Source organism: Saccostrea echinata, unplaced genomic scaffold (assembly GCF_033153115.1).
Source record: "Saccostrea echinata isolate AGI-Se365-2 ecotype Australia unplaced genomic scaffold, CSIRO_AGI_Sech_v1 ptg000075l, whole genome shotgun sequence".
Classification (NCBI taxonomy): Eukaryota; Metazoa; Mollusca; class Bivalvia; order Ostreida; family Ostreidae; genus Saccostrea; species Saccostrea echinata.
The window spans coordinates 1325419-1337179 of NW_026889824.1; the positions used below are offsets into that span (position 1 = coordinate 1325419).

At 32.8% G+C, this 11761-nt stretch overlaps 2 protein-coding genes across 2 annotated transcripts; one reads left to right on the forward strand and one right to left on the reverse strand.

The window, feature by feature from the left end:
* Positions 1-2139: 2139 nt before the first annotated feature.
* Positions 2140-8505, reverse strand: LOC133176383 (transmembrane protein 161B-like). The gene is made up of 3 exons (XM_061311504.1): positions 8415-8505; positions 7511-7729; positions 2140-6047 (listed from the first exon to the last, which is right to left on the reverse strand). Exons 2-3 carry the CDS (start codon positions 7692-7694, stop codon positions 4741-4743), a joined length of 1491 nt encoding a protein of 496 aa, XP_061167488.1. The 5' UTR covers positions 7695-7729; positions 8415-8505; the 3' UTR covers positions 2140-4740.
* Positions 8506-9148: 643 nt separating this feature from the next.
* Positions 9149-11027, forward strand: LOC133176486 (baculoviral IAP repeat-containing protein 3-like). Its single transcript, XM_061311604.1, has 3 exons — positions 9149-9393; positions 9643-9824; positions 10010-11027. The coding sequence occupies exons 1-3, from the start codon at positions 9225-9227 to the stop codon at positions 10733-10735; spliced, it is 1077 nt and encodes a 358-aa protein (XP_061167588.1). The 5' UTR covers positions 9149-9224; the 3' UTR covers positions 10736-11027.
* Positions 11028-11761: the final 734 nt, after the last annotated feature.

The following is an 11761-nucleotide window of genomic DNA, read 5'->3' on the forward strand; positions in this document are numbered from 1 at the left end:
TACATAGAAATGCCGCTACCCACTTCAAAATAAGTAAACATTCCAAAAAAAAATTTGTTTAAAGACAGTTTCCACAGTAAGTTTAGTGTATACGGGGAAAACAACCAACATATGAAAAAATATTAGACTAGCGATCGAAACAACGTCCGTTCCTTCTCTTTCGCTAGTCTAGTCATCACATACCTGCGTAACAGATTGTCCTCCTCTTGATGAAATAGATCCTGAACAAGAACTGTAATGCATTTGTAATTTTTGATGTATTAATTAATTGCGTAATTTATGTTTATTTAATAAATGAATTTAATACCAAAAATCATTTCCGTTGGAATCCATGTTAATACATTATATATTCATAAAACGTGATAAAAACAGCTTTGGGGTTCAACAAATTAACAGTTAAAAATTAACAAACTTGTATTTACATTTTTACCGAGTACCCGTGTACTCGATCGGAAAAACGTCCGAGTAATCGATTATCAAAAATTGACCGTTTGACATCCCTAATTTTAAGGAGAGGATCCAGTAAGTTGTACGAACTTCTTTCCAAATCTTTTGATTCATTCAATAAAATATGTTCAAAACAACGATACTATACGTGCCTGTTGCTTACACTTTTGGTTCGATTTCAGTAAAACTACGTACATGTACACAAGGAAACTACACTAAGATACATAATTCTATTGATTACTAGTATTCATTCTATTGATAATTCTATCGATTTTGACGAAAGGTGTCATGGTTACAAAGGAAATAAAATTGTGCAATTCTTTTGAAAACACTACTTCTTTTAGTTTTAGATCAATTTAAATACGACTACTCTAAGACGCATTATTCCGTGTATCGGATTTTGATTTTTGAGAACGATATTGCTATGATTTTAATAATACATATGTCTGTGAAATTTTTCCAAATCGCTATACTTCCTACAGTTTAAATCCGATTTCATTAAAAACTGTGCAAAAAGTTACACTCATAAAATTTCATTTGACGAACGGTGTTGTCATGGCTATCAATTATTCTTTCAAAACACTATTCCTCCTACAGAAATGTTCTAATTTCAATACAGTTTGGAACACAGATGTACTACACCATTGATATATATTTTTTCGATGAACAATGTTGCAGTGGTTGATAAAAATATAATAACCAACCAAATTCTTTCAAAATTTTACACCTTCAAAGTTTTGGTCTGATTTCCGTAAAACTTGATCATAGAACATCGTTCTATTTTTCAGTGTTACCATAGCTACCAAAAATAAAAACCTGAAGGCTTTGAGGAGACTGTAGCTCTACTGGTTTATACTTAACAAAAGTAGAGAAAGGTAGCACTTGGACTTGAAACTTTGGCAACAGCAATAAATAAAATATTATAATGATCCTTGGTTTAGTCTCTTTTTGAGTCTCGTTTAATCGCAATTGGACAAAACCTGTAGTAGGCGTAACCCCCCCCCCCCCCCCCCCCAATCGCAATTTCCATTTTTAAGTAATCAAGAAAACACTTCAACAAAATAAAAAACTGATACGTAGAAGTATATTTTTTAATGATCCCATCCTATTTTTGCCTTTTCTTGATTATCTCCCCTTGAAAATGGGATTGGTCATTCATTTAGACAATTTAGAACCCCCTTCACCAAAGGATGCTTTGTGCCAACTTTGGTTTAAATTGGCCAAGTGTTCGTGAGAAGAAGTCGAAAATGTTAAAAGTTTACAGAAAGACGGACAGATGCTAGTAACAGGTAATCAGCAAAGCTTGCTTGAGCTTCTAGCTCAGGTCAGGTCAATAATATATATGTATATATATGTATATATATATATATACATATATATATATATATATATATATATATATATATATATATATATATATATATATATATATATATATATATATAAACACTGATATCTCAAATACCATGGATATGCTGAAGTGATTTGGAAGTCCCAAACACCTAATCAATTACTTGCAAAAATGGCCATAATCAGCTTGTTATTAATTGCTGTTAAATTCCAAAGTTACTGTAATTCAGTGGACTACCTTTGAATTACCTTTGGATTACCTTTGAAAGTTTAAAAGAAATTAAAAGTAATTCCTGTTAAGGAATGAGCTTCTTTTTTAACCATTTATTGAAAAGTTCCAAAGGTAATTGTATAATTTATTTTGAAACATTCCAGTCATGTGAAGGTAATTAATGCAAATATTTGGCTAGCAGCACATACATGTATATTGTATTCAGGTATACTAAATGAAAACCTAATAGTAATTCAAATATACTTATCTTATCCCTAAATTATGCCACCAAAATCTCCACAAAATCTTACTCATGAATGCTAAAAGAGTAATACAGACTAGGTTCAGAACATGAGTTTTAACATTCATATACATGTACATGTATACCCCAAAATGAATCGCTGAATATGCATGCTGCCTATCATTTACCTTAAATAAATGCAAACTGTACATTCATAAACCATCTCTCAGAGAACAATTGTGCATCTGAAACACAATATCTAAGAATAAATTGTAGTAATTAACATGATTAATGCATTTCTGTTTATAAAAGACATTTAATGATTTCATATAGCACCAAACAGTCCATTTTGCATATCAACTAGACCTCATCATTTCAATACACTGTATTTGTAGGTATCTTTGGCTGACAGGTAAAATACAAATAGGAAAATGCATAGAGGGTTTAAATGACTAAAATTATCTGATGATCCGAAGCATTTTGTCAACTTTAAAAAAGAACACAGCAATATAACCTCTCAGCTTGAATTGATCATTACAGTAGTGTTTATCTTACATATTGCAATAGTCCTACATTGCTGTACTAGATAAGAGGCTGAACATATAGCTATGAAATTTCAGCCTTTTTTTACAGAATACTTTCTTTCTCTCTCTCTCTGACATTTTTTGCTGAATTTTAGACAACATGTGTATAACTGTTCAGTCTACTCCATTTACACAGAAAAATTGAACACCCTGTGCTCTGGCATCAGATAACATTTACATTTGAGTTCAACTAGCCTGAGATCAATTCTTACTTGTTACATGTACCAAACAACATACATACAATGTATATACAATGCCATTTACATTTTGATAACATACAAGCATGCAGTTCATGTTACAAGGAACAAGATTATATACCAATTAGATCAAATGTAGGTTCTTTCATGACATATCCTAAAATGAATCAAAACTCAAATGCATCAACTACTATTACTATCATGGTCTTAAATATTTCAAATACTTCAATATTTACAATAATATTAAAACTTGTATACATGAAGGTCATTTAATTACCATGTTTCCTGTAATCAATATGATGAAACCAACTTTTGGCATGTTTGGTATGTAATACTATAATTATTCATTAAAACCTAAAATAAAATTGAACACAAATGCCATTTCCAAGTAAACTTTTGTTACATGTAAATAGTACATGCACATCTTCTAATCAAGTAAACTGCACATGTAAGGCCCAAAAAAATAATAGTCTTGTTTCCTGCTACCTGCCTGAAAATAAAATTGGGTAGATAGGTAGAAAAATTATTTTTTTATTTTATTTTTTTCCAATGGTATTTTTTGGATATGAACTAATACAATACCAAATTAAACATGTCATAAGTCAATATTATCTTTAAAATTAAATTTCATGTCCTTTGATGCACAACTCAAGTGGTATTTTATGAAAGTCCATATTTAAAACATAGAATTTCATCAAATACCACTTGAATATATATATATATTTTTTCCAGTTTTGGAACATGAAATTCCTGATTTTTTTTCCAAAACTTACCAAAAAATTTTAGGGTCGGGTGCAAAAAAATAGGGTTGGTCGGGTAGCAGGAAACATGACTATTATTCTTTTTGGCCTAATTGAAAATGCCAAGTTAACACAACCTTACAAAGTGCACAGAAATGGATCATGTTTAAGGAAAAAAAGAAGTAAATGTCCAGTATTGATCAGAATTTCATTGGGCCTTCTTAAATAATGATCCATGGAATAAACAAACCTGAAATGTTTACTCTTTATACCAGAATCTGTCCTAGATGCAGCAAAATTTATATGAACTTTGTAACTTCCTTGAGTTAGCTGTATCACTGATTTTCATAACTATAGTTATATAGTATGTCTATTGTAATTTCAAATTATATAAATGATCTCACAACAATTAACATGTTAAGGTCAAGATCTAGTAAATGAAGAGTGCCAAAAGATTTCTCAAATTTGAGAAACAAGTTCCTTTAATAATCTATTACAATTATGGCTAAATAAATTGAGATGTATCAGGCTATAATTTTTAGATAAACTCAACGTAAAAATTAACATATTTTAAACTGCCCTTTTCAATGAAAAATGAAGAAAATCAAGTATAAAAATGGGAGTTTTCTCCATCTCAGACAAACAAAATGTATCAATATTGCCTACAGTCTCTCAGTAAACGGTTTTTCATATCTTCTTGACATCTTCTTTAAAATGATATTAAATTGAAAATAGGTATGACCATATCAGGGTTCCTTTTGAAATGATTTCAAATTGAATTCCATGAAAATGTGTCATTTTCTACTTAATTCTGTTATAGTCGTAAAATACGGAAAAATAAGATTAAATCAATTATGACATCATAATGGATCTAGCACCAAAAGACAGACTGAACTCATTTACTAGATCCTGACCTTAATTCTTTTTTTCAACATTTGGCATAAACAATACTCTCAGATATTAGGTGTGTTCACCTGGATCCCACATTGGAGTGGTAGTACATTCCGAAGGCTGACGTAGTAAACCAGGAGGCACATACCCACCACGTAACAAAGGACAGCAGACCGCGATACCACTGAGCGGAGAACACCTGCCGCAAGTTCACTAAAGTCAGTGAAAACTGTGCTGCTGTCTCACTAATTGACTCAAGAGTTGTTGAGTTTAGAGCCCCTGAGATTGTTGAGTTTGAGATTTGAGTTGAGTTTCTACTGAAGGAAGTAAAATACTCTTCTAGATCTTGTCCCAGTAGAGAGGACCAGTTGTATTCACCCAGTGTCTTCTGTAGGAACATCAGGAACAGAAGAAGAACAACAGGAGTCAGATACTGCAGGGTTACCACACAAAGGTAATAGAAAATCCTCGCAATCATTTTTTGAACTTCAGTCCCACTAATTCTTCCACTTTCCTTCTTCAAGTTCTCCACCTTTTCATAAGCTGTATTGAGGTGAGCTTGTAGATGAGTTGGCATCAAACAGAGTCTTAAAACAAACATGATTCCTATCAAAAGCAAACGAAGAATGTCAAACTGGGATTCCTGTAAATGTTTGTATGTGGCCCTCCAGTGTTTTCCACATAAGAATGTTCGTCCTAATGGTTTAATCCACAGTAAGATAATCACTAAAGGTAAGATAAAGTTTAAATGCAATAAAAGCTGTTTAATTCTGTTTTCTTTGGAATATTTCAATGCATCAATGTGAAGTTTTCCATAACGAAGCCCAGGAAAGGTTAACAAGGCTCCTACAATTGCACAAACAAATGCCAGAATGATCTTAAAAGTCAAAAAGCTAACTGGACCTTCATAATCCACATCCTGGTGTTTGAGGAAGTTTTTAGCACCAGTGGAAAAGTTCTCATAACCATCAGCCAAACCAAATTCCAGTATGGATTCATCCACAACAAGAACACCCATGGCTGCCACAAGAAAGAAGAAGCCAAAGGTCACACACAGAATTCTCTCCCCTCCATTCTCCATCTTGAAATACATGGCTGTTTGGGCAAGCAGAATTCTCAGTGCAAATCCCATCACAAGCAGGCACCAAAGCATGCTGATATTGAACTCTGACCGAGGGCCGATGGTGTAGTAGATTTCTGTAAGGAAGTACACCATTCCAGCTGAGAGAGAAAAGTCTACCAGCCATTGATAGTCTGGGTAGAACCTTAGCTGTAACAAATCTACAGCCTCCACTGGAGCTGTGTCTAGGGCTATATCAGTATTACGGGGAATTGTAAAGTTGTTGTCAGATGTCTCTTTGTGGTTCTTCTTGTCTCCTCTTTTTCCTGTTATAAAAAACATCATTAACTCTATTAATTATACAAGAATTGTTAATGAAGACAAAATTTTTATTCTTTAAAAACTTACAATGTATGTCAGGCAAGTAGTATCGTTTTTGAAAGTGGAAGTCCAAAAATCTCTCATATATGTGTATGTGTCATACAATAAAAAGTTTGTGTGTGTGTGGGGAAATACAGAGGTGTATGATTTGTGTACGTCAATGCAGTACAATTTTCTTCTGTATTGTGGTATATCGGTACCAATATATTGGCATATCATTACACCCTAGTTGGGATGCCTGTTGTTCTCAAAAAAGTTTTTTTTTAATATTTAAGAATTTTCCCAACTTAAAAATTGAGCCCCCTCACCATGACCCAATCACATACTGTTGATTTGAACAAACTTGATTCTACCATGGTATAAAAAGTCAATCATTTAAGTTTTGTCTTCACTTAAGCAAGATTACCTAATGTCAGCCTATCCTAATTTTGTCACATCTAATTTTGAATTATCTTTTTTCTGAATGGACATGGCCCTTAATTCCAACAAAATTTCATTCATCCATGGTTGTAATAAAAATCTGGTTGATATTGGGCCAGTGACCATGGTGGTTCTGGAGAAGAAATTAATGAAAATTTGACAATAGGGAATAGAAATTTAGATCAGAAAAGCTTAGCCTTACTTATGTGAGCTAAACATCAATTTAAACATGATAAAAGGCCAATATATAGATTTTGATATAGCAAGCAATTAACATGCATATTCTCAAAAGGGAAGTAAAACAACAAACAATCAATCATTTATCATGTAATATGTCCGACGTAAAACCGTTAGGGCGAGCGCATTTAGCAGTTAACTAATTTAATTTTTGTAAAAATATCTATTTACCGCACAATTCCCTTCACCTCTCATTTTTCACTCCGCTTATAACTTTACATTCTTCAGTACACTCCTTAAAAATTTAGTCTGCGTTTTCTCCATATTGTAAAAAAAAATTAAAAGGAATATCTTTTATCTTTATCTAACTCCAAGTACTTCAGGATCAATATTCCAAACTTCTTGGATTTTTCTGACAAAATCGGAAATACCCGAGCTTTTGAAGTGACGAAAATATGACGTCACATACAAAGTCATTTTTAACGTGGATGCAAACGATCATACTTTTGTTGCATAGAAAGTGCATTAAAGTGCATTAAATTCTTGTTTGAATATTTGTCATAGTAAGTTGTTGATATGCCTAAGCCACCGTGTTGCTATGCACTGCAAAGGATTATTGAAAATTTAGAATTTTTTCATGTGGTCTAATAAAAATTTCTTTGAACAATGTGCAGATTTCAACCGAAATTTCCTTTGTTCGTACACGTTGTCTATAGAGCTCATTACGCGAGCGGGGCTTTGTGCCGCTTGCTGCACTCACGATAATTACGAAATAAGAATTACTTATATGTGGTATATCTTGCTTCCTTACCTTTCCCCCTCCCCTGATAACTGGGGGCACCTGCAGCCTTCCTCAGTTCCTCCTCACTGGGGTGGAGGTATCTGACTAGTCTCCCCACCAACAACCAGCGACCAAAAGACAAATAAGGAGACAACTTCTGCAGAAAACTGAAGATGATGAGACTAAATACCAGCTGTGCTCCCAACACTGCCATCTTGATAAATTTTGTCCAAAGGCAATGCTCAATTTCTGCAAGAAATAATTAAGCTCTGTTTGAACTGGAACTGATATCATGTATCACAAGGTACATACATAACCCACTAAACACAAAATTAATTCATGAACTTGCATGTATAGAGCTTTTTGTCCTATGGCTAATATAATCAATCAATGTTCATGAAGAGACCTTAGGGCTATTTTGGCAATAAGAATATGAAATACAATGAAAATTATACCATTAAGGTGTGTGTCATAAATTGAATGTTTTCATCATTCTTAAAAATTCAATCACTTAACCATGTCACCTATTTACTTAAAAGACGTGGAATTTTTTTCCATTTATTTTGAAAGATGATCTTAATTCTTATCTGAATGAATGTATACATCTTTTCACACTTTATATGTGATATATTAGGATTTTGTTTTCCAAACTAGAAACATTTTCAATAAAATCAATCAGTCATATATTATTGTTCATATAAATCCTTAATATCTGGTCCATCCTCTAGACTTAATGATAACACAAATTTTCCACTCATCCAACGTAATTAAAAAATCAAAATTTCGCACTGTACCCATGAGGTCCATTCATTTTATGTTTAACAGTTTAACAATCTGAATCAACTGATAGTGATCTGCAACCTGAATAACAAATTCCTTAGTTTAAATTCTCTGCATATGAAGAATCTCAGAGATTAAGTGTAAAAGTACAAACCCAACGATGATTCTACAGCTGTTCTATGCTTGCCACTTCAAAACAGAGAAAATTCGCGTCTTCAAGTGAATGAAGCCTACAAGTCCTTGAACCTAATATTAAATAAAACATTAAGTGTACAAGATGCAATTGACAGAACCCCCTCCCAACACACAAACACAGAAAATAAAGGAAACAAAACTAGCATTTTTTAGTTAGGAGACTGGAGAGCTGAGAATCCAACACGGTCACTCTGTCTCTGTCTCTGACACGCTACTCGAGAAGTCACCAAGTTGCGTTCGGTTGTAGTTAACTCAAGCATTAACTTCATTTCTCAAAATATCTCAAATAATCCAAATCAATATAATTAGCTCAATAAAATTTATTAAATAGATGGTCTAGTTAAGTTTTAAATGCTATCATAAGACAGGTTCTTGACATGGAAGTATATAAATAGCCTATTATGTTACCTGATAACTATTTATAGAAAACCTCACTCCAAAATCGCAACTTTTCACCAAGGAAATAAACTTAATCATGATTGTTTAAAATGTTATCATGGTTATTAACTTGCGGTTTTTTCCTCTTTTTTTTTTTTAAAGATAATTGTTGGGAATTTCCCTTTGTTTCAATTAGGCCTACATTTTTAAATCAAAAAGGAACACCATTCTAAAAATAATTCATGTTTTCCCAAGAGATATTTTTAGACACTGTGTTACATACATGTAAAGTATAAAAGGAAGGTATTATTGACGACGCTAACTCATTCCTACAGAACACGAACCAAAAAGTCTTTAGTTGTGCTACGATTTGGAGAATTTCTACTTCAAAATGCAAGGAAATGCTAGCAAAAAGACTGCACTGGAGCAGTTGGGGGTCTCCTTCGCCAAGCCCAAGTACCCCTCCTATTCCGTCCTAGTAACACGAGTCTCTACATTTTCTTCGTGGAACCATTACCAGCCTGCTGACACAATGGCGAAGGCCGGCTTTTTCTATACAGGTAAGAAATTTAAAAAAATTATCATGAATGTTGCTTTACCCCCCCCCCCTTTTCTTAATGTTGCATTTATATACTGATTTTAAGTATAATTAACAAAATACAGAAAAGTATTAAATACGAATGATCGCTGATAAACATGATAAATAATTTTATGTTTCTTTTTGAAAATTCTCGGTTTGCTTTTCTTACTGAAGTGTTTTAAAACGTTTTATACAGAGGAAAATTTATATAGGTTCGAAAAAATTTCAGGCAATGGTGACAACGTCCGCTGTTTTTTCTGTGGAAATGGTCTGGAGAACTGGGAGAGAGAAGATGACCCTTGGGTCGAGCATGCCCACTGGTTCCCAGAATGTGTCTTTCTCATCCAATGTAAAGGGAAAAGTTTTGTTTTAGAAGTTCAACAAATCGTAGCACAACGACAATCTCAACAGGTTTGTGCAAATGATATATATACGACTAGTACTATAGTTCTTAGACAGCAAAATTCACATTTACATGTGCAATGATGTGCAGATGAAGATATAAGTACACGTAGATGTAGGACACTTTGTCATACTTAAGTACATAATATACTTAAGTACATATTAACTGATGTTTGTTAAAATTTATGCTTCAGGATCGGGCAACAAAGCATGAAACAGGGAGTTTCAATCAATATAACAAAGAAAGGGGCGTAGTTAGTGCCCCTAGCTCTCCCGACTGTTCTCTACAAAGTGTAGCCGCCATTACAGCCTTACAGATGGGATATTCTGAGGTAATGGTCAAAAAAGCCATTCGGGACTGGAACTCTCGCAATGGTTCAGTGAGTTTCTCTGTAGCAGACATTGTAAATTTGATTCTAGATTACCAAGAGAGTGACCACGGATATGGCTCACTTGAGGATTTACAGCAGGAGAAAAGCATTTCTGTGAGTGACAGTAGGACAGAAACGTCTAATCTGAATGATAACAAATCTATCGGAAACAATAGGACTACACTTACCAAGAATTCTGATAACAATTCAATGCAAACTGATAGGACAATGTCGCCATTAACTGATAACAAACATGATAGCGAAGATAAAAGTAGTACTGACTCGGGGTATGATTCTGATAGTGAAAATGAAAGTGAAAGGACAGGTGATTCTATTTTGATTTCGGAAAGGGAAACTGAAAAACTTCGAGCTGAGAACAAACAACTGAGAGAAACACTTATCTGTAAAGTTTGTATGGACGACACGGTTAGTGTGATCTTTCTGCCATGCACACACATGGTGACCTGTGCTCAATGTTTTCCCGCCATGAAACATTGTCCAGTATGTAGGTCAGATGTCAAGGCCATCGTCAAAGCTTATTTAGTTTAGGAAATGTTATTGGAACCAGGATTAATTCTATATCTACTCGGGAAACTTAGGATCTGTTTTTTTTATATGCAATTATTGCTCCCACCATTTGACTCATGTAAAAAGTCAATCCATGTTCATATTTAGAAATTTGCGGCATTATTAACGAGTTGAAATGAACACTCTTTTAAATTTTCATTTGTTTGTTTTATGGTTTTTTTTTTTTAATTTTTGGTTTTATTTTGTTTTGACTGTTTTCTTTGGTGAAAAAGAATTAAAAGTTCTGATTCAGAAATCACAATATACTAGATAACTGGAATTATTTTTTCTCTTCAATTTTGAACATATTTCTTTAAGTACAGCGGATCGTATTGTTGTTATTACTTCATATCACTTTTTCCCCTGAAGATTCCCCGATAATCAAATGAAAGAAATCGCTTGAAGAAAGAAAAAAAACCACTGGTGTGTGAAATTTATGAAAACAAATTACAATGTAAGATGAATATACATGTTCCTTTAAAAAAATCAGTCAGGAAAACACAATGACAGCACATCGTCTACACGGAACTTCATAACTATGCAGTATTAAGTAATGAAGTTTACAAGTAACATTAAATCAAATATTTTTTTCTGCTAGCATTAATAACAATGACGTTAATTCCTGAAGGCAATAACAATTAGTATGTATGTATATATATATATATATATATATATATATATATATATATATATATATATATATATATATATATATATATATATATATATATATATAATTATTATTATTATTATTTGTTGCCCGATCTTGAACCAAAAAAAATTTAACGAACATCAGGTCAAATGATTTTGTACGCTAGTATGACCGTGTGTCCTACATCAATTTATATGTGCATCAAAAGATCATTCTAAAAATATACATGTACATACACTGTACTGATATTAAGAAGGTATTTTAAAATGTAATGATAGTGGAAATAATATAAGGATAGTGGAATGTTTCGATTGTTTTAATTTGATTTTTGAAAAAGCTTTAATACTTCAGAAGAT